Raw genomic sequence first — 22,496 nt, 5'->3', positions numbered from 1 at the left:
GGGAAGTGAGGAGAGTAAATTGATCCAGAATGGCAGTTGAGACAGAAGTGGGTGGGTTGGAGGGATATTTAGGAGGTAATAGTAGGATTTACGAATATTGGATGTATTTGGTAAGGAAGAGGGTTTCTGGTCTCCGCAGCTATGACTGAATAGGAGATACTGGAGGTTGGTGACCATCTTTGTGTGTGTGCGTGCATGGCAGTGGGGATGGAGGAAACTAGAGAGATGACCAAGGAATCAGTCTCCTTAAAGTCAATAAGCCTCTTATGGGGAGAGTTAGACAAGTGGATCAACCAAGGAGAATGAAGAAACTACCAAGAAGAGCTATTGAGTAAGTAAATTATAAGCATATAGATAATTTGGTAGGAAAAAGTGAATAATAATTGAGGCCATGCATGTGAATTAGATATTCTTGAAAAGGAAGTATAGAATGATAAATAAAAGGGTTCTAAGACCAAAGCTTGGTGAACTTCAACAATTAAAGGCTGGTAGAGGAGAATAGCAAAGGAGAACTAGCTAGAGGTAGGAGGAAAACCAGAAAAGTGTGGTATGTTGGAAGTCAATTAAGAAAAGTGTTTCAGGGTGTGACTGATTTTTCTGAAATCTTTATGGCCCTTCTTTGGATCCCTGAGAGTCTTAACTTAGGTCTCTCACCACTCAAAGTTGGATACCAGTGATTTAGAACATCTTGATCATAGGTTTAGACTGAACAAAGCCAGTTAGTTGAACATGGTCTTCAGACTCTAGAATCTAAAGTGTAGTTATACCCATTTGCCTTAAATTAGATTTAATATAGAGGAAGAGAGCTAGAGTGCACATTCAAGCTCATAGGAATTAACGTGCTGAAATTAATTATTTTAGAGGCCATTAATTGGGGTGATGATCCCACTAAAACTGATTAGGTGGAGAACACTGGCAGAAACAAAATTTTTTCCCAACTGTCTATCCAACAGTGTTTGTTGAGTACCTCGTAGGACATAGTGGTATATGCCAAATACTGTGCTAGGTATTTTATTAATCCTTATTACTGGTCCTGTGCCTTGATCTCTCTTTGGAGAGAGAAATGAACTAGACTCAAAAAGGTCAATTTACTTTGTGGGACAAAGATTTGAACCCTCATCCCTCTGACTTGAAAGCTCATTATACCTCCATGTACAAATATAAATGAAATACAAAATAGAAGATAATTATTTTTAAAAAGTACTTAATATGCTGTGTAAGTTCGTATCGGACTGATTACTTTTGGCTTGACAATGAAAAGTAGGCATCAAGAAAATTTTCAATTATTAAATCCAATGGACATTTATTATTGGACATTTTTGCTTGTTCAATGTAATCGGTCCCTCTTTCTCCCCGGTAATACTCTAATCTCTTTGCTTCTGTGACATTGCCCACTCTGCTTCTCTAGCTTTTCCTTCTTTACTTGCTTGATAGGTATAACTTATTCTGATTCTTAAATCCTGTTGTTTTCCTGAGTTCCTCCTTAGCTTTTGTCACCAAAAAGCTCATTAATTGGGTTTCCAGCTAAGCATTTTGTTTAGCCTCTATACAGTTATAAACACTTTTTAAAAATGCCTGGCCGGTGTGACTCAGTGGTTGATCATCGACCTATGAACCAGGAGGTCACTGGTTCGATCTTGGTCAGGCATGTGCCCGGGTTGCAGGCTCCATCCCCAGTAGGAAGGCTACTGGGGGGTTGGGGGGGTGTAGGAGGCAGCTGATCAATGATTCCGCCTCATTGATATTTCTAACTCTCTCTCTTTCTCCCTTCCTCTCTAAAATCAGTAAAAACATATTTTTAAAAATTAGTTATCTCTTTTATTTATTTATGCAGTGTACATTTAAAACCTAGAAGATTTACATAAACTATTTCTGGCTTGAGAAAAATCTGAAGTTCTCTCTCAACGTTGGATGTACATATGGCAACACTTAACTAGAGCTAAATAGCAGCCACTCTCTGGAATGGACATGGTTCTCCAATTCTTCACAGACCCCAATATTCTCTATTGTCTCCCCAACGGTATTGGTGCAGTTTTTTATATTCTTGCTTTGCTCTTCACACTCCCTGTGTAATCCTCACTCTTGAAACTGCTATTTAGATACTGGTAACTCTACATCTATCACCAAGCCAACTGCTAGATTTATACATCCAACCTCCTATTGAATATCACTATTCAACATACTATAGGCCACAAACTCAACGTAGTTGAACTCATCTTTGCCTCTAAACTCCAGGTTCGTTCTACCATTTTTTTTATCTCATAAGCATTAATCAGCTCTTTCCCTTCCTTCTCATCATTACCTTTTAAACCACCACGTTGCTATGATTTAGGCTCTAATCATCTTGTTTGCAAACAACAAAAATCATGTTGGCTAACTTAAGAAGAAAGGGAATTTATGGGAAGGATATTGTATGGCTTACGAAATCAATGGAAATGCTAGAGAATCTGGTTTAAAAAGATCTAAAACCAAGGGAAGTGAGAGATGTGGAAAACATAGCCAAGGTCACACCACTGAAGTCTGTTTAAGATGATGCAGTAATACCCTGCTGTCTGCCACTGCTGAATGTTGTCTAACTGCTTGTTTTGGGTCTTTGCATTACCTCTTCAAAGTCAAAGTTCCCCTAAGGCAGCGGTTCCCAACCTGTGGTTCTCGACCCCTTTGGGGGTCGAACAACCCTTTCACAGGGGTCGCCTAAGACCATCGGAAAACACATATATAATTATATGTTGTTTTTGTGATTAATCACTATGCTTTAATTATGTTCAATTTGTAACAATGAAAATACATCCTGCATATCAGATATTTATATTACGATTCATAACAGTAGCAAAATTACAGTTATGAAGTAGCAACGAAAATAATTTTATGGTTGGGGGGTCACCAAAACATGAGGAACTGTATTAAAGGATTGCGGCATTAGGAAGGTTGAGAACCACTACCCTAAGGACTGTCCAGTTAAATTAGTCTAGGTCAGTGATGGCGAACCTATGACACGTGTGTCAGAGGTGACACGCGAACTCATTTTTTTGGTTGATTTTTCTTTGTTAAATGGCATTTAAATATATAAAATAAATATCAAAAATATAAGTCTTTGTTTTACTATGGTTGCAAATATCAAAAAATTTCTATATGTGACACGGCACCAGAGTTAAGTTAGGGTTTTTCAAAATGCTGACACGCCGAGCTCAAAAGGTTCGCCATCACTGGTCTAGGTCATGTGTGTACTTTGTCTCTGCCAGGAAGTGAAGGTGGGACCTCTGCATCCCCCTGCTCCCTGGCTCGGTAGTGGAAGTTAATATCCAGCCTTCCATTGAAGACTCTCATCTGAGCTATTACCCCAATGTAGGAAGGGGGCTTTTGGTTGTTGGGCAGAAAGAAAAATCAGCAGATACCACTATACAACTCTTTTCTAGACTACCATAGTAGCCTCCTAACTGCTGCTGTGAACTCTTTACCCTCATCCCCCAAATCTGTTCTCTAACATCCAGAGCTAGCTAACCAAAATGCAATTCTGACCATGTCATTCCCTGTTTCAGTGGTTCCTCATCCACCTATAAGAAAAGGCTTTAGCCTTAGCCTGTTGCTCAGTGGTTAGAGCATTAGCCCACGGACTGAAGAGTCTCAGGTTTGATTCTGGTCAAGGGCACATACCTCGGTTGCAGGCTCCATCCCCAGCTCAGGTCAGGGCACATGCAGGAGGCAACCAATCGATGTGTCTGTCATATTGATGTTTCTCTGTCTCTCCCCCCTCCGTTCTCTAAAAATCAATGAAAAAAATATCCTGTGGTAAGGATTAACAAAATGTTTTAAAAATGCTTTAACATCGTATTCAAGGTCCTCCTTGCAGGGTCTGGCCCTTACCTATCCTTTCCATCTCATCTCCCTCTAATTTGTTTTTTTGTGATTTACACTTTGGCAGGACTGAACTACAGAACTACTTAGAGTTTCCACTACGTGCCTCATGTTGTTTCTCATTGCTGTGCTTTGTTTTGTTTTCCTCTTTACTGTCCCTGCTGCCTGAATACCTCTTTTTGTAGCCCACTTACCTTCCCTAGTTAACTCTTCATTAAGAAAGTACTAAGTTAAGTCTCTTTCATCTGTTTCTGTAATAGCCCCCTGCTTATTTCATTGCACATATCACCTTGTATTATAATTGTTTACATTTGTCTCTACTGTCATAATTCCCTACTCTTTACCCTCTCCCCACATTTATACTCAAATATACTCCTATATATTGAAGGTAGAGGTCATATCTATTTATCTTTGGTTCTCTAATACTACCACAATACTTGGTATATCATATACTCAAATGTAAAGAAAATGAAGAGGCATTTGATGTACATCTTAGAGGATAAATAAGATTTTGATAAGGCAAAGAAATGAAATAAAGATGAGGTTTTGAGCCTGAGTGAATGGGAAAACAACAGTATTGCTGTTTACAGAAGTGGTAATTGGGTGTTCCTAGCAATAGCAGTAATGCTAGAATGTTTAAAAATAGGAGCTCTACAGCCAAGTTAACCTGCTTCCTCGTTTGTGTCCTAGAGTACAGAAAGTAGAATTTCAATGGTTACATTTCAGAGGAAATGTGGTCAGATCATCAGCAACTCTTTTTAATAACAGTTTACTTTGGGGGATTTAAGCTTGCATACCATCACTCTGGAGTCGACTAGTCTCACTGGGGATTAGAGTGATCTCGAGTGGCATAGCAAAGTGGACACTGGCCAGTACGCCAGAGCAGTTGAGTTTTAGCAAAATGAGATGGGGGCAGGAGACCAGGTCTTGTGGTGAGCTGAGGGGCTGTTTTGGAGGGGAGGGGCTGGGAATTGTCGGAGGGCTCCTGGAAAGAGGTACTGCTGCCCAGGGTTCGAGTGTCAGGAATGCAAACCAGCATTGGGAGTTGTGGCAGAAAGAGTGCTTTATCCTTTAAGAGTAAAAGGCCTCCATATCCCAGCACTGGACTGCCTCGCTCCCATGATGGAGAGAAGCTTTGGCCTCTTAATGGGGATGGGGATAAGGTATAGTGACTACAGCCCAAGAGTTGACAGAGCTGCTAGAAGGCAGGGAGTTCAGGAGGCAGAGTTTGCCTGGAGTGGAACCCTCCCTCCTGAGTTCATGCTCTTTGGTGTACAGAACACAGTGTTGGTGGCAGGGAATTTAATCCCTAGGACTAGTTTCCCGCAGCATGAGACAGTTCCTCTGGCCAGGCCCCTTTTTTTCCAAGCAAGCTGCAGGCTTCGCCTGGGCCCTAGAAACCGGATAGGCCTCTCCGTGCGCTCTCAACCTAACCCGCGGTGGCGGGGGAGGGGAGACTCTCCCAAGTCCCACCCTTTACGCTGTTTTGCGTCTTTGCTTCTCTGTGAGTGGCAGTCCATTTTAGCCAATGAGGACGCGGGGCGGGCTGGAGCATGAGGGTAGGTTGCGCAGGAGGAGGGGGAACTGGTGCTGGAGAGACAGCGAGAGGGGCGAACCGGCCCCCCACGCCGCTGCAGGTAAAGGCACCTCTATTCCTACACGAGGGTGAGGCACAGCTCCTTTTCTCCATCTGGGCTTGTTGGGCCTTCCAGCCTGTAGCTTCCGCCCTAACATTGCTCCCACCCGGGCATCCACATCCCCCTTCCGCCGCCCCCCCACCCCCCGCATCTTCCCGTCTTGGCCATCCCCACTCTGGAGGGCACCCCGCTAGCTCCCTCCTTCAAGTGCATGTACCTCATCTCCATTTTGGGGGCTCCAGTTGCCAGAAATCTCCCGCTTCTGCTGTATGGGCCTTACTGGCACCAACCCCGGCAGTATGAGCAGGTAATCTACCCGGGTCCCCGCCACCCCCACCCCCAGTCGCGTTTCCCTGTTCATAAACCCCTGACTTCCTTACCTTGCCCCTTCCCCCCTTTCATATGAGTATATGATTTCTGTAGTTTCTCCTTTACCCCCTGGACATACGTACATTCTTTTAGCTTTCATAGTTGTCTATTTTGCTTTTCTTGTTTATTCAGGAGGGCTCACTTTACAGTGTACACCTTTGCCCCCAAATATCTGATTGAGGTGTGAGTGCTTTTTCCTTAGTAATTGGGAAAACGAAAACAGGGTAGTCACATTTAGCAATGAGAATAGCGAAGATAGAGGAAATGGCCAAGGATCTCAGTCTTCATGAGGAAATCTGAGTGGCTCCAAGTTAAAAGCTCCAGTTCTTATGGTCTGTACCCTTCCATCCTTTGCTGTAGATCCCTTGCTGACCCTAAACTGTGATTAAATTCACCTTGGGTGTTTGTTTCCCATTTATTTATAAGCTTTGAGACCCTTTGGGTCTCACAAATGTCTTCATGGTACAGTTTTTAAAGCCTTCTCTTTTAAAATTATATTGGTGATTTTCATTTTAGGCCTTCTGATTATTTTATTTTCAAGGGATTTCTCATTTCAAATTAAGCTGCTTCTGAGCATCTTGTGTTTCAGTAACATGTGTTTATATCTGTCTGCAGCTGATCCTCTTCAAAGGATACAGTTTCCAATAACAAGATTTATACTTTGAAATAAAATAGTTTATTTTCTGAATGTTTGAGCAGTTAGAGGTTAAATGGGCATCAGTGGTACTTTGTAAAAGTACTAATTACCAAAAAAGAAAAAAAGAAGAAGTCAGCATTTGTCAATATGGCATACATTCATTATCTCCAAGAGGATGGTCAGTACAGAGAAATCTGTAAACGGAGAATGGATGTTATCTGTTAGACAACTGTTGCAGTGTTTCTCATCCATCATAAGCAATAACTATGATAAACTCCCTTTTGAGAGACCATAAGAAGTCTTACCCCACTACAGGTGTCGATAACCCCTGAACCGGGATGCTTCTTTTTTCTCTGCTCCAGCACTCCCCGACCCCCATCTTTTATACATCCTTACTAGCCAAGAAAATTTTGTCCTGTTTTACTGAATATAAATAACCTAAACACTGAGGTGTGTTTTCTCTTTCCATTTGCTAAGTATAAAATTAGGACATTGAATACACATTTTCAAACTACTGTACCTTCCATCTCCCAGTTGAGAGTCACTGCTTTATTGTAAAGTATGGGGAGATTGAGATGGAAAAGTAGAGTAGAATTAAAGTCCTTTATGATTGGACAATTGAAATGGGCAAGGGTAAGAAGACCTGTAAAATAAGAAAAGGAGAGTTAGAACTCTTAAAAAAAAAAAAAAAAAAAAAGAACACCTCAAGAAGAACTATATTAAAGGTGATAAAACTGCAGAAGAACAAGTTTAGAATTACATTGAAGGAAAAGCGTAGTTAGCCCTTTAAGAAGGAGGTGAATCCTAGCTGGTTTGGCTCAGTGGATAGAGCATCAACCTGCAGACTGAAGGGTCCTGGGTTCTAATGCTGTCAAGGACACATGCCCCAGTTGTGGGCTTGAATCCCCAGTAGGGGGCGTGCAGGAGGCAGCTGATCGATGAGTCTCTCTCATCGATGTATCTATCTCTCTCTCTCTCCCTCTCTGAAATCAATAAAAATATATTGAAAAAAAAAAGGAGGAGGAGGAAGTGAGATGCCGGACTATTATATAAAACATTTCTTAGTGTTAACTGCCTTGTTATTTGGAGAATATAGGTAGGTGATGGTCTTGGATTTTAACCTTAACTGACTAGTTTGTTCCACTTTTCCCCAACTCATTCCTCAAGGATTCTGTCATTAGTTTGGAATTAGTGAAAGTGATGAATTGTAACCATTAAATTCTGTCTTTCCTTTGGAGCATATACATGTGTATATGTGTTTTGGGCAGGTATGACTTCCTTATCTAGGTACTTGCTTTACTTGGGGCATCTAAATGCTTCATATATTTCTGTGCTTAACACCTATTTTTACTCCCAGGTTTGAACCATGGGATAGATGAGCTTCGTAGGATAGGCCAGCTCTGGATACAGTCAGGATGATCCACAAGTAGGAATAGAAGGAGGGGTGAAGAAAGCTGGAGATGTGCTGGGAGATGTTTAATCTTTTGAGGGGAAAGGACATCTTAAAGGTGGGAGTTAGAAAAGGAGCAGGAGGCTAGGATTTAAAAACATGTACAAGCCCTAACCAGTTTGGCTCAGTGGATAGAGCGTGGGCCTGTGGACCGAAGGGTCCCGGGCTCGATTCCAGTCAAGGACATGTACCTCGGTTGCAGGCTCCTCCCTGGCCCAGGCCCTGGTTGGGGCTCATGTAGGAGGCAACCAATTGTGTTTCTCTTACATCAATATTTCTCTCTTTCCCTTTCTCTTCCACTCTCTCTAAAAATCAGTGGAAAAATATCCTCGGGTGAGGATTAAAAACATGTACAAGAGCCCTGGCTGGTTTTGCTTAGTGGATAGAGCATTGGCCTGCAAACTCAAGGGTCCCAGGTTTGAGTCCAGTCAAGGGCACATGCCTGGGTTGCAGGCTCAATCCCTAGTAGGGGGTGTGCAGGAGGCAGCCAATCAATGATTCTCTCTCATCATTGATGTTTCTCTCTCTCTCTCTCTCTTTCTCTCTTTCTCCCACTCCCTCTCCCTTCCTCTCTGAAATCAATAAAAATATATTTAAAAAAACACAACAACACATGTACAGGATGAATTAGATTAGTAGAAGTGAGTTGATGGGATGGGACTGAGAAGCAGTGAAACTTGGTGGTGTGTCTTTAAGTCAGTGATGGAGTTTTTTAAATTACTGGGCCCAGACTGAACCAAGAGAAGCAGAAATTTGACCTAAAAACTGGGAAGGGAGATAAATGGTAAGTGCATTGACCTGTAGAGACTTAGCAAGAAGTCGTGGAAAGGACAAAATACCTCATGAAACAAAAGGCAAGTTATAAACTATTACCAGCATAAACTAATTAGTGGAAACTTTCATTGTAGTTTTTATATGGCATCTCTTATTTAGTGTAACTTCTCTGATAGTAAATAGGAGATGAAAGATAATAGGTAGCAAAGTAAGGGCATAGCTAGAAAAAAGTTGATAATAGTGTTGAGGAAGTTTATAAAATGATGAGTAGATTTTCATTAAATCAAGAAACAGTCACTTTTCTGATCACCATTTAAACAAATATTTTTATTGATTTTTTTAGAGAGAGAGGAAGGGAGAGGGAGATAGATAAAAACATCCACGCGAGAGATACATTGATTGGCTGCCTCCTGCATAACCTCTCATGCCCTCCTCCCCCACTGTCCTGACTGGGAATCAAGCCGGGGACCTCTTGGTTCATGGATCTGTGGTCAACCATTGAACCACACTGGCCAGGTGTGATCACCATTTTGAGTAAGTTTGGGGCAGGCATTAGGAGAGGCTGGAATATGCTGGTGGAATATGTTAGTCGGGGATGGGAAATGATAGGGATTCTGGGTGAGATATGAGAGTACATAATTGCTGAAGCAAGGTAGATTTTGTTTAACATTGGTGGAGATGCCATGTATACTTCGTAATTTTGACTGATGTACCAGCTACTGATGAGTCTGTTCTTTTTATCTGTGTCCAGGATATATTTACCCATATTACTATATTGTTTTGTAAGGATAACTGGAATGTGTTAAGGAAGAGGAAAAGTTTTGGGGTTGTGTGGAAAAGCCTTCTTCGGTAAAGTCTACTGTATCACTGACAGATTTCCTCTCTACTGCCTCTAAAACTTAGGAGAAATGGTCTTATCAATCAAGGCTTTCCAAGATTGTCAAATATTGACATCATATGACAAAGAACAGATACTACTTTTTATATAGTTTAGTTATTACTGATGTACTTATCTCTTTTCTTAGTTTTTGCTTTTTCCAGCATTCTCATGAACTTGAAGCCCCAGATGTGGGTTTAGTAAACATACTTTCAGTTATTTGTAGAACAGTTTTTCAAGATGGAAAGCTTTCTACTGTCTCATCTTAAAATTAGGGAATACCATTTAGTGTCTGTAAGGCCTGAATGGTTCATACCAGATACAGCAAGCTAATATATTAATTCATTAAATATTTTTGAGTATTTACTGTATATATGATATCCTGCTGGTTCTTTAGGGATCCACAGATAAATAAGACATGGTTCCCATTATCAGGAACTTTTTTGTCTCTGCGAAGGAGGAGCTAGGCCACCATGCAGGATTGTGCAGGGTGTACATTGTACATATTCATTATCAAAAATGATAATATGACACTTTTCCAGCAGATGGCAGACAAGCATCTTCAGGAGCAGGCAGCGTTTTATAATTTGCACAAGGGAATCATTTGGGCCTTCAGAGGATATAAACAAGAGACTCATCATTTTAGTATAATATTAGATATAAATACTTTCAATAAGGTGTAAACAGTGCTGTGGTATTTAAAGGTGAGGGACCAGGTCATCACAAATTGCTCTGTTGTTAAAGGGGCTCACCTTATGGAGAAGAAGACCTTGAGGGTGGGAAAGATTTCAGCTGGGAGAGAGGTTAGGGGTGTTCCAAGTATTTTATCTTAAATATGAGAAAGGGGGGAGGGGATTCAGAACAGAAATACTGTGTATAGGTTAATTAATATGTTAATTAGAATACACTTTACAAAACTTCCTGGGTAAAATTATACTATAAGCTTATTAGCAAGATTGTACTATGAGCTTGGTTAAAGGTATTATTTTTGCCAGTAGTAAGTAAAAGTATCTAAAATACAAGGGAAATTTATAAAATACAATATATTCAAAAACCTCTATCTGCAGTCTCTGAAATGCTGCTAGTATATCATTAAGGCCTGTCAACTTAAGAAACCTAAGTAAAAGGTGAATGACTATTAAATTTTCTGATCTTTACCTAAGAATGATAATTGTAAAAAGAAATGGACAAAGACACCTGAATGATGACAGACAGTAGCGTCGAAGTGTAGAGTCCAAAAAGGGTGTTGAGTTTATTTTTTTGTTTGTTTTAGTTTTGAAGCAGAAATGTGGGTGTTTTCTTCTTTATCTCTGCCTCAGATTACCCATATTTCCCTCTTATTATTTTGATGTGATTTGATATTAAGGATGGTACCTAAGAAGGAGACATTTTTCCTGGGGTTACCTACTTTGCTTATTTTTCATTTGTCTTCCCACAACAGGAGTTCTACCATCTTCCTCTGAAGACCTAGCCATCTTGCTCCATGAAGGTCAGGACAATCTGACATGCACTTGTTTCTTGCCTCTTTACCTGAAGAGTAGTCTTCCATTGTGTACATTTTTTTCTTAATAGGGGAGGGGAGGGGAGAGCCAATACCCCCCCTCCCCTTCCCTCCCTATATCTTGGGGGAAGTACCCTCCATTGCTTTCCCAAGATGGCAGACCCCATCATGGATCTGTTTGATGACCCAAATTTATTTGGCCTGGACTCTCTGACTGATGACAGCTTCAACCAGGTCACACAAGACCCCATTGAGGAAGCCCTTGGACTACCAAGCTCTCTGGACTCCTTGGATCAAATGAACCAGGATGGTGGAGGTGGTGATGTGGGGAATCCATCAGCAAGTGACCTGGTCCCCCCACCAGAGGAAACAGCCCCCACAGAACTTCCCAAGGAATCAACAGCTCCAGCTCCAGAATCTTTAACCTTGCATGATTATACCACTCAGCCCATCAGCCAGGAGCAGCCAGCCCAACCTGTCTTACAGACACCAGCGCCAACAGCAGGACTTTTGCAGGTCTCCAAGAACCAGGAGATCCTGAGCCAAGGGAATCCTTTCATGGGTGTCTCTGCCACAGCTGTGTCCTCTAGTAGTCCTGGAGGGCAACCACCTCAGTCAGCCCCTAAGATTGTTATCCTTAAAGCCCCACCGAGCTCCTCAGTCACTGGTGCCCATGTGGCACAAATTCAGGCCCAAGGTATCACCAGCACAGCTCAGCCCCTAGTGGCTGGCACAGCCAATGGTGGAAAAGTCACTTTTACCAAAGTGCTAACCGGCACTCCCCTTCGACCAGGTGTTTCCATTGTCTCTGGTAATACAGTGTTGGCCGCCAAGGTCCCTGGGAACCAGGCTACTGTTCAGCGCATTGTCCAGCCCAGCCGACCAGTAAAGCAGCTGGTCCTACAGCCAGTTAAGGGTTCAGCTCCTGCTGGAAACCCTGGGGCCACAGGGCCCCCACTGAAGCCTGCAGTTACACTGACCTCTACACCTACTCAGGTGACTTGAGTGAAAGGGGGAGGTGAATTTTGGTTTAGTAGAGGGCCCAGCAACTGTGTGAGAGAGAGCACACAGAGCTAGCGCTAGGAAATCCTGAATAAATTTCATCTTTGCTTTTTAAAAAAATATATTTTATTAATTTTTTTTTTACAGAGAGGAAGGGAGAGGGATAGAGAGTTAGAAACATCCATGAGAGAGAAACATTGATCAGCTGCCTCCTGCACACCCCTTACTGGGGATGTACCTGCAACCAAGGTACATGCCCTTGACTGGAATCGATCCTGGGACCCTTGAGTTCGCAGGCCAACGCTCTATCCACTGAGCCAAACCGGTCAGGGCCCATCTTTGCTTTTTATCAGTTAGTGTTAACATCCACGTACTTACTGCTTATCAGGTAGAAGCAGTTAGTGTTAACATTTTTTTGAACCCTTACTACCTATTTACACTACCTAGCTGATACTGAACAGGACAGCTACAGACCCTCTACTTAACAGAGCTCATGGTCTGCCAGGCCAGACAAATGGCTAGACAGGAATTCACAATAATGTATGATAGAAAGTTTTATGAGGAATATAGGATGCTATGGGAACAAAGAATCATTTTGGGGGAAAAGTATATTTGTAAGACAGACAAGCTATGTGTATCTTTCCCCTGTTCTTATTACTGATTGTCCTCCTCCTGCTTTGCCTATTGAAAAGGCTAGTTTCTATTCTAAGAAAATAGAGGCTCTTGCCTCTGAAAAAAGGGCCAAAGAGTTTAGGGGGGAGGGCAGTAGTATTAAGATAAGTAGGACCTGTAGAAAGAAACTATAAGGAGGTGGATTTCAGTTCAATATAGACTTCTGTTCTAAGAGAGTTCCAGAAAGTGGAGTGACTACCTTGGAAGATAACCCTCCTATCAGGGGTTTTTCAAAAATAGGCTTGTTACCTGTGCTACAGAAAAGATTCTGTCAAGACAGATAGGATGAACAAAATGAATTATACTGTGTTCTACCTCTCAGTTTTTATGTTTTTAGGATGAGGAAAACTGTAAATATTTAGGTGTATATTATTCTTTAATGTACTTTTTGCAATTTCCTTTCTTCACTCTAGGGTGAATCGAAACGCATCACCCTGGTCCTCCAGCAGCCACAGTCTGGAGGTCCCCAAGGACATCGGCATGTCGTGCTAGGGAGTCTACCAGGGAAGATAGTGTTACAGGGCAACCAACTAGCAGCCCTGACTCAAGCCAAGAATGCCCAGGGGCAGCCCGCCAAAGTAGTAACTATCCAGCTGCAGGTGCAGCAGCCACAGCAGAAAATCCAGATCGTACCACAGCCTCCATCATCACAGCCGCAGCCCCAGCAGCCACCCTCATCCCAGCCGGTAACGCTCTCCTCTGTGCAGCAGGCTCAGATAATGGGACCGGGACAGAGCCCAGGGCAAAGACTTTCAGTACCACTCAAGGTGGTACTTCAGCCACAGGTGAGACTTACATGGTTAGGGAGGAAAATAGACCTCAGTCTCTTGCTGGTACCCTCAGCAACCACTCCTTGGTGAGGGTGGGGGCCAGTCTAGATTCATACCTCTGAACTGAGATGTAGAATTTTATTTCTTTCACCCATGAAAACCTTGTTTTAATTATATTATGGAAAGAATTGAGGGTTATTGTTGGCTTTGGGATAAAGGGTGATTTATCTCATATTTATCTTTGAAGTGTTTCATTTACAATCTTTTCCTACTTTTATGAAATAAAGATGGTTTTAAATAGCTTCATTTGAAAGATAAAGAAATAGTCTTAATGAGGCCAAGTGATTATCACTCCTCCCACCCCCCAGGGAGATAAAAGGTAGGCTAAGAGTAGAATTTGAGTTTTTTTACTTTAAGTCCAGAGACCAGAATTGGCTATATTGTGTGAACATTTTCTAGAGTAATGGAGATTGGTATTGACATTAGGAGCATGGCTAAAGGATATTGAAGTTTAATTTGGCACAATTTTTTTATTTTTATTTTTTGTTAGTCTTCACCAGATGATATTTTTTCCATTGATTTTTAGAGATAGTGGAAAGGAGTGATGGAGGAGAGAAGAGAGAGAAACATTGGTGTGAGAGAGACACATTGATTGGTTGCCTCCTGCATGTGCCCTGACCTGGACCTGACCTGAAAGGGACACACCTGGGGCCAGGGATGAGGCCAGGAATCGAACCTGCAACCCAGATACTTCCCTTGACCAAGAAACAAACCCATGACCCTTCAGTGCCGAGGCTGACACTCTAACCACTGAATCATGCCAGACAGGGCTAACTTGGCACAATTCTGGTTGTTGTTTTTGTGTTTTTTTTTGTTGTTTTTTTTTTAAATATATTTTATTAATTTTTTACAGAGAGGAAAGGAGAGAGATAGAGAGTTAGAAACATCGATGAGAGAGAAACATCGATCAGCCACCTCCTGCACATCTCCTACGGGGGATGTGCCCGGAACCAAGGTACATGCCCTTGACCGGAATCGAACCTGGGACCTTTCAGTCCGCAGGCCGACGCTCTATCCACTGAGCCAAACCGGTTTTGGCACTGGTTGTTGTTTTTTATTACCCTCTTCCCACACACACACAAAAAAATTTTTTAAAAGTGTCCAGATTTACTGGGACTTGGGTCTGAACCTGATTCTTGAGGAATTAGAGAACTAAAGTTTCTGGCCCACCTGCTTCAGAGCTGTTTTATTTAGCTACAAGCATGTTAACATTTCAGTGTTTTCATTTCTATAGGCTAGCTCTTCCCAAGGGGCCTCTTCTGGACTTTCTGTAGTTAAAGTCCTGAGTGCCAGTGAAGTGGCAGCTCTGTCCTCACCAGCAAGCTCTGCTCCTCATATGGGGGGCAAGACAGGAATGGAGGAAAACCGCAGGCTGGAGCACCAGAAGAAACAAGAGAAAGCAAATCGGATTGTAGCAGAGGCCATTGCTAGGGCCCGGGCTCGAGGTGAGCAGAACATACCTCGAGTCCTGAATGAGGATGAGTTGCCCAGTGTTCGGCCTGAGGAGGAAGGTGAAAAGAAACGCAGGAAAAAGAGCAGTGGGGAGAGGCTCAAGGAAGAAAAGCCAAAGAAGAGCAAAACATCTGGTACCTCCAAAACCAAGGGCAAGAGTAAGCTGAAGTAAGTACTACCCTTTGGTACTCGGGACATTTGAGGACAGTGCACTCAGTTGTACATTAATGCTGAGGAAATACTTGTATTTAGCAGCAACATAGTTCAAAGTGATCTGTCTGCTGCTGTCTGTCAGAGAAGATAATAAGGCCTTTTCTGTCATAATGCTTACATGATTTGTTAAACAGAAATTTGCATATTTTGAAAGAATCACTAAGGCACAGGAAAAGATCCTTGTGTTTGGGGTTACATTTAAAAGCTGTGACTATGTTTTTATATATTCGTCCTGATTTGGTATCACTGTAGTGCAAAGAATTCCTCACTACCCCCCTACCCCCCACATTAGGAAAAGAGCTACTGAAGACATAGCTGCCCTGTTCTTCATCTCATCTGTGAACTAGAGAAGGCAGTTGCTGATAGTCTTAAGCAGTGTTGACAGCACCATGCTTGCCATGCATTCTTGTCACACCTAGTGTTCTCTCTTTCATGTCTTCTGGCTTTACTCCTTTCTCCTCAGCTTCTATTCCCTAGGATTTTTCAGCATTTATGGTGAAATCATAATAATGCTTTATATTTGTATATGATATTTTAGCTTTTAAAAAACAAATTTCATGTCTGTTATTTTAGTTGATCCTCAACAACTATCAGACCAGGTATCATCAATGCTTACAAAAGAGGAAACATGCTCAGCTAGTGACAGAACTGGAACTAAAATAAGGCCTTATAATTCTTAGTCTAGTATTCATTCTGCTCTGTTACGCTACTTTGCCTCAGGTATTTGTAAATACAGTGGTAGTAAGGATTTGACAAATCTGGTATAGAGATCAGCCAGTGGTTTAGAAACCCCAAAATCTTTTCCAGACACCCCACAGACTAAATAAAGATCTAGATCCTTCTGTCTGTCTGGAAGCTTTATCTGTAATGGTTTAGATTAATTATATTTTCTTACTCCTAAATTTTCCTTGCGCTCATTGAAAATTATTTTGTTTTTTCTATTTTAGCACCATCACTCCTGTGGTGGGTAAGAAGAGAAAACGTAATACCTCATCTGATAATTCAGATGTAGAAGTCATGCCAGCCCAATCACCCCGGGAAGATGAAGAAAGCAGCATTCAGGTAAAAGAATCCCTAAAGAACTTATAGAAAAATCATGTTTAATTCTGAGAGACATAGTTACTAAAAGACTATAAGCCTATGTATATTTCAACAGTTTTTCTAATCCAGAGCTAGGCCTAAAAGGTAAAAGAGATGGGACCTGGTCATGATCATGTCTTTTTAAATGTTTCCCTTTTTAGGCAAAAAGCATATTACTGTAAAAATAGCAATATTCATTTTCTTAAATTCTAGTGTTTCAAACACTAAACAAAAATGAAATTATGTTGCATGATTGTTATCATGGATATGTCTGTACTTTGGTTTCTGTTAGAAGTATCCCTTTTGCCTTACCTTTTCTACACTCAAGGCTTCTGACTCTGAACTAGGGTGCTTAGGCGCAATGTTTTCTTCTACGTTTTGATGATGAGGGGCATTGGAAGAGAATAAAAGAAGCCAGACTAGAAGAACTTTGGTTCTCTATCTCTGATTGTTGCCTTGAGATACCATCTTTGACTCGTTTCCAACCATAGATAGAACCTGGTATTAAGATTCAGGAGACTCATGGTAATTCTAAGTAGCTCTTCGGGCCTGGCCCATTTACTTAACTTAGCTGTATCTGTATTCCTCTTCTGTAAATGGAGATTTGGACTAAACAAATCTTAAGTGCCTCTGTAGCTATTAATATTTATCAGTGCCTCCCCTCTTTCTTAATATACATTCAATACATTGACAAACTGATGTTTGAGTTCTTCTGGGGAAAATTAAGAATAGCCAAGGGAGCATCTGAGATCTTGCTTCCCAGCATGTCGTTAGTTTGGCTAAAATAAATAGTTACAAATATTAAATGTCCATTGGTGTAGGAAAAGTTAAATAAAATTATGAAAACTTTTGTAATAGACCACTGCATGGCAATTAAAAACAATGAAGTAGAGTAGGGTGAAAAGTATATTTGTAAGACAGACAAGCTATGTGTATCTTTCCCCTGTTCTTATTACTGATTGTCCTCCTCCTGCTTTGCCTATTGAAAAGGCTAGTTTCTATTCTAAGAAAATAGAGGCTCTTGCCTCTGGAAAACTCTCCACATTAAAAGAAAAAGCTAGATGTAGAATAGTGTATATAACGTAGGCATATCTCCTTTTATTGTTCTTCACATATTGCATTTTTTACAAATTGGAGAAAAGTCCCTCCATCAGCAAAAAGGTTTTGACTTGCTGAAAGAACTCAGGTGATGGTTAGCATTTTTTTAAGCAATATAGTAGTTTTAATTAAAATATCTACTTTTTTTTGAGATAATGCTATAGTACACTAAGAGAAAGAGAGACTGTATACATGTATATGCATCCTTTTTTTTCTGAAGGATACACACATTTTTAAGAGTATATAACATACCAGGGTGCCAGTGCACAAATTTATGCACCTTGAAAGAAACTGTGGGCTGCGAGGCTACTTTGGGCACAGGGGTGGGTCTTGGCCCATCCTCTGCGCTCTCACCTGGCCCCTCCCGCCACAGCCCCAGGTCCCATCTGCTGGCAGCCCCACTCCCACCACTGCCGCTCCCATGCAGTGACGGCACCGGGCCCGCTTGCACCTGCTGACAGCGCAGAGTGATTGGGGCCGGCGCCATCAGTGGGTGCGAGCAGTGGCTGCTGCCCCATTGCCCCTCTGGAGCAGGGGGAGGTGGAGAAGCCCTCAGGGGCAATCGAGGCCAGCAGCAGCCGCTTGTACCCTCTGAGCAATCAGGATCTGCACCGGGTGCTGGCAGTGGGTGCGAGCAGGGCTGGTACCAGCAGTGGGTGTGAGCAGTGGCTCTGGTGCTGGTAGTGTGTGCGAGAGGTAGCTGCCAGCCCCGATTGCCCCTCAGGGTCAGGGGGAGGTGCAGAAGGGGAGGTGGAGAAACCCTGAGGGACGATTGGGACCAGCAGCGGGAGCAAGCAGCGGCTCCGGTGCTGGGAGTGGGTGTGAGCAGGGCCGGCACTGGCAGCAGGTGTGAGCACCCAGTGGGACCCCGGTGCGTGGGGGCAAAGAATTTTCAGTAACTACCAAAGGCTCGCCCCAATGACAGCAACTGGCACCTAGCCTTGGTCTAGTGCCCCCGCTCACCTGCTCCACCATCCCGCCGCAGCCAATGCCCGCCATGTTCCACACACGCCCCCTGGTGGTCAGTGCACGTGATAGCGACTGGTTGTTCGGTTGTTCCACCGTTCGGTCTATTTGCATATTAGGATATCGTATATAATAAAAGCCTAATAGCTAAGTTGTCCAGCCAGCTGTCCAACCAATCAAAGCATAATATTCTATTGATATGCTAAGGCTGCTCAACCACTCACTGTGACATGCACTTACCACCAGGGGCCAGACACTCCAACCAGTAGGTTAGCTTTCTGCCGAGGTCCAACTGATTGGGACTGAACAAAATGGTTGGACACTCCCTGGAGCCCTCACGCCGTCCCTCCCTGGCTGGCCAACCTCCTACGTCCCTCCCTGGCCCCAATCGTGCAATGGTGGGGTCCCTCAGCCTGGCCTGCGCCCTCTTGCAATCCAGGACCCCTTGGGGGATGTCACAGAGCTAGTTTCAGCTTGATCCTGCAGGCTAGGCCGAGGGACCCTATTGGTGCATGAATTTGTGCACAGGGCCTTTAGTTATATATATAGATAATCTTTGAGGAAATGCGTTGAAGGCTAAGTGGGTCATAGTTACATAGTTTCAAATTTGTTCTTTGGAATCATGAGGTGTTTTTTTAAATTTTTTGACAATTTATTATTTTGTTATTTAGGTTAAAAAAATACACAGCGTGGGGCAGGCAGGCAGGCACACAGGCGAGCAGTTAGGAGCCAACGGTCCCAGATTGTGAGAGGCAGTCGGACATCCCCTGAGGGGTCCCAGATTAGAGTGGGTGCAGGCCGGGCTGAGGGTCAACTCCCCTCCCATGCATGAATTTCGTGCATCAGGCCTCTAGTAATAAATAATAATATAAGAATAAACTGTTTCACCTACTCACAACTGTGAGAAAAATGACAGTAGTGCAAAAGAGTAGACACTATCAAAGTCTTCCAATCTAGATCCCAGCCTCACAGTACTTCAATTCTTTTCCCCAGAGGTAACTGCTGTTACCATTTTTTCATGTCTTTTTCCAGAAATATTCTTTCTTTTCATGAGCACTCTATTTCTACATCCACTTAATATTAGTATTCCATACCTATTCGTCTGTACTTTGCTTTTTTCCCCCCAATACTTCTCAGAAATTGTCCTTTATCTAAAAAGATAGATTTAGCCCATTCTTCTCTCCACCCTCATTTTATTTTAAAACATAGATTATTTAATGAAGTTCCATGTTCCATCACCTCAGAGTTTCCTTAATCCCTCTTCCAGTCAGTCCACCCCTCCCCCATAGGCAACAATTGTTCTGATTTCTAGTATCATAGACTAGCTTTGCCTGTTCTTGAACTTCATAATATGTACTTCTGAGTCTCACTTATTTCAGCATATTTTTGAGACTCGTTAATGTTGTTGAATGTGTTAGTAGTTCATTCTATTTTCTTCTTGAGAAATATTTGTTTCTGTCCATCCTCTTGATGGACATTTGGGTTGTTTCCAGTTTGGAGCTATTATGAATAAAGCTTCCATGAACAGTCTTAGTCTAAGTATTTTGTGGATGCAGGTTTGCATATCTCATAGCTAAATACCTGGGAATGGAATAGACTATAGGGTAAACATATGATCATATCCTATATAACCATAACCCTAATATGCAAATAGACCAAAAGGTGGAACAACTGAACAACTGGTCGCTATTACGTGTGCTGGCCACCATGGGGTGAGCACAGAACATGGTGGGTGTTGGCAGCAGGTGGCAGAGTGTGGAACATGATGGGCATCGGCTGTGGTGGGATGGTGGAGCAGATGAGCGGGGGCGCCAGACCAAGGAGGGGTGCTGGTTGCTGTCATCAGGGTGAGCCTCTGGTGGTTACTGAAAATTCTTTGCTCCCATGTGTGGCGGTCCCACCTGGTGCTTGCACTTACTGCCAGCGCTGGCCCCGCTCACGCCCACTGCTGGCACCAGAGCCACAGCTGGCATCGGCTGCTGGTGCTGGCCCCAATCGCCCCTCAGGGCTTCTCTACCTCCCCCTGCTCCTGAGGGGCAATTGGGGCCGGAAGTGGCCCCACTCGCATGCACTGCTGGCGCTGGCCCCAATCACTCCGTGCCATCAGCGGATGCGAGTGGGGCAGCACCATCAGTGTGTGGGAGCGGTAACGGTGGGAGTGGGGTTGCCAGCAGACAGAGGACAAGGAGGGGGGGGGGCCACTGCAGGAGGGGCTGGGCGGAGGTGCAGAGGATGGGCTGAGACCTGCCCCTGTGCCCACCGCAGCCTCGTGGCCCACAGTTTCTTTCAAAGTGCATGAATTCGTGCACTGGGCCCCTAGTCCTATATAATAAAAGGGTGATATGCAAATAGACCGAATGGCAGAACAACCGAACAACCAATCAAAGCGTAATATGCTAATGATATGATAAGGTTGCTCAACCGCTGCTATGACATACATTGACCACCAGGGGGCAGACAGTCAATGGATTGACTAGTCGCTATAACATGCACTGACCACCAGGGAGCAGATGCTCCGACGGGTAGGTTAGCTTGCTGCTGGGGTCTGACCGATCAGGACTGAGCAAGATGGGCCGGACACGCCCTGGAGCCCTCCCTTGGCCCCTCCCCGGCCCAATCGTGCACCAGTGAGGTTCCTCAGCCTGGCCTGCACCCTCTCACAACCTGGGACCCCTTGGGGGATGTCCGAAAGCTGGTTTCAACCTGATTCCACAACTCACTCCCCTTGGGAGGGCGCTGGATACAGGGCTCATGGCTGGTGAGTGCTGCTGCAGCAACACGAGCCTCTCCCAATCGGGACTGATTGGGCACGAGCCACCCTGGCCAGCACAGTGGGGCCGGGATGAGCAGCACCAGCAGGTAGGAGCTGCAGGCAGCATTGGGCTGTGGGTTTCGGCCTGATCCCTGCAGGCCACCCAGAGGGACCCCACCCATGCATGAATTTGTGCACTGGTCCTCTAGTAACTTTATAAGAATTTACCAGCTTCCAAAGTGATTGTGTCATTTTACACTTCCACTAGTAATGAGAGTTCCACTTCCACATCTTCAACATTTGGTATTGTAAATGTACCCCATTCTTTTTAAATAGAATAATAGTGTTCCATTTGTTTATTATTTTACTTTTATTGTTAACGCTATTACAGATGTCCCCACCTCCTCCCAGACCCCACACTCCTCCCTCTGGCCCTCACAACACTGTTGTCTGTGTCCATGAGTTATGCATATATATTATTGACTATTGTCTTTACCTTTTTTCATTCAGTCTGCCCCACCCATTTCCTCTCTCAAATCTGTCAGTCTGTTCCATGTACCTATGCTTCTGGTTCTATTTTGTTCCTCATTTTATTTTGTTCATTAAATTAAATTCCACATATAAGTGAGATCAAATGATATTTGTCTTTCTCTGACTGGCTTATTTTGCTTAGCATAATAATCTCCAGGTCAGTCCATATTGTCGCAAAGGATAAGAGTTCGTTCTTTTTGTAGCCGTATAGTATTCCATTGTGTATATGTACCACAGCTTTTCTATCCATTCTTGTGTTGATGGACACTTGGGCTGTTTCCAGTCTTGGCTTTTGTAAATAATGCTGCTATGAACACACGAGTGCATATATTCTTTCTGATTAGTGTTTTGGGATTCTTAGGATGTATTCCCAGAAGTGGGATCGCTGAGTCAAAAGGCAGTTCCCTTCTTAATTTTTTGAGAAACTCCATATTGTTTTCCACAATGGCTGCATCAGTCTGCATTCCCACCACAGCGCACTAAGGCTCCTTTTCTCCACATCCACACTTATTTGTTGATTTCTTAATGATCGCCATTCTCACAGGTGTGAGGTGATATGTCTTTGTAGCTTTAATTTGCATCTCTCTGATAATTCGTGACTTTGGGCACTTTTTTTATGTCTACTGGCCATCTGTATGTCCTCTTTAGAGAAGTGTCTATTCAGGTTCTTTGCCTATTTTCTAATTGGATTGTTTGTCTTCTGGGTGTTGAGTTTTATAAGTTGTATCATATGAATCATTGGCAAATATGTCCTCCCATATATGTTCTCTTTTCATTTTACTCTGCAAAAGCTTTTTCTT

General features: G+C 43.0%; 1 protein-coding gene across 2 annotated transcripts in view; it reads left to right on the top strand.

Moving 5' to 3' along the window:
• CHD8 (chromodomain helicase DNA binding protein 8) overlaps nt 1-22,496 on the top strand; it is a 63,364-nt gene that overhangs the window by 7,716 nt on the left and 33,152 nt on the right. For both annotated transcript variants that reach the window (XM_070426205.1, XM_070426197.1), the window contains exons 2-5: nt 11,041-12,096; nt 13,188-13,559; nt 14,839-15,224; nt 16,217-16,331. In XM_070426205.1, coding sequence (XP_070282306.1) covers nt 11,254-12,096; nt 13,188-13,559; nt 14,839-15,224; nt 16,217-16,331 — 1,716 coding nt within the window. In that variant the 5' untranslated portion in view covers nt 11,041-11,253. The remainder of the gene's footprint in view (nt 1-11,040; nt 12,097-13,187; nt 13,560-14,838; nt 15,225-16,216; nt 16,332-22,496) is intronic.

Source organism: Myotis yumanensis, unplaced genomic scaffold, assembly GCF_028538775.1.
Source record: "Myotis yumanensis isolate MYYU_CA2020_CCGP unplaced genomic scaffold, mMyoYum1.0.hap1 SCAF_1, whole genome shotgun sequence".
Classification (NCBI taxonomy): Eukaryota; Metazoa; Chordata; class Mammalia; order Chiroptera; family Vespertilionidae; genus Myotis; species Myotis yumanensis.
Note: the sequence above shows the minus strand (reverse complement) of the source record. Positions and strands in the feature narration are given on the sequence as shown.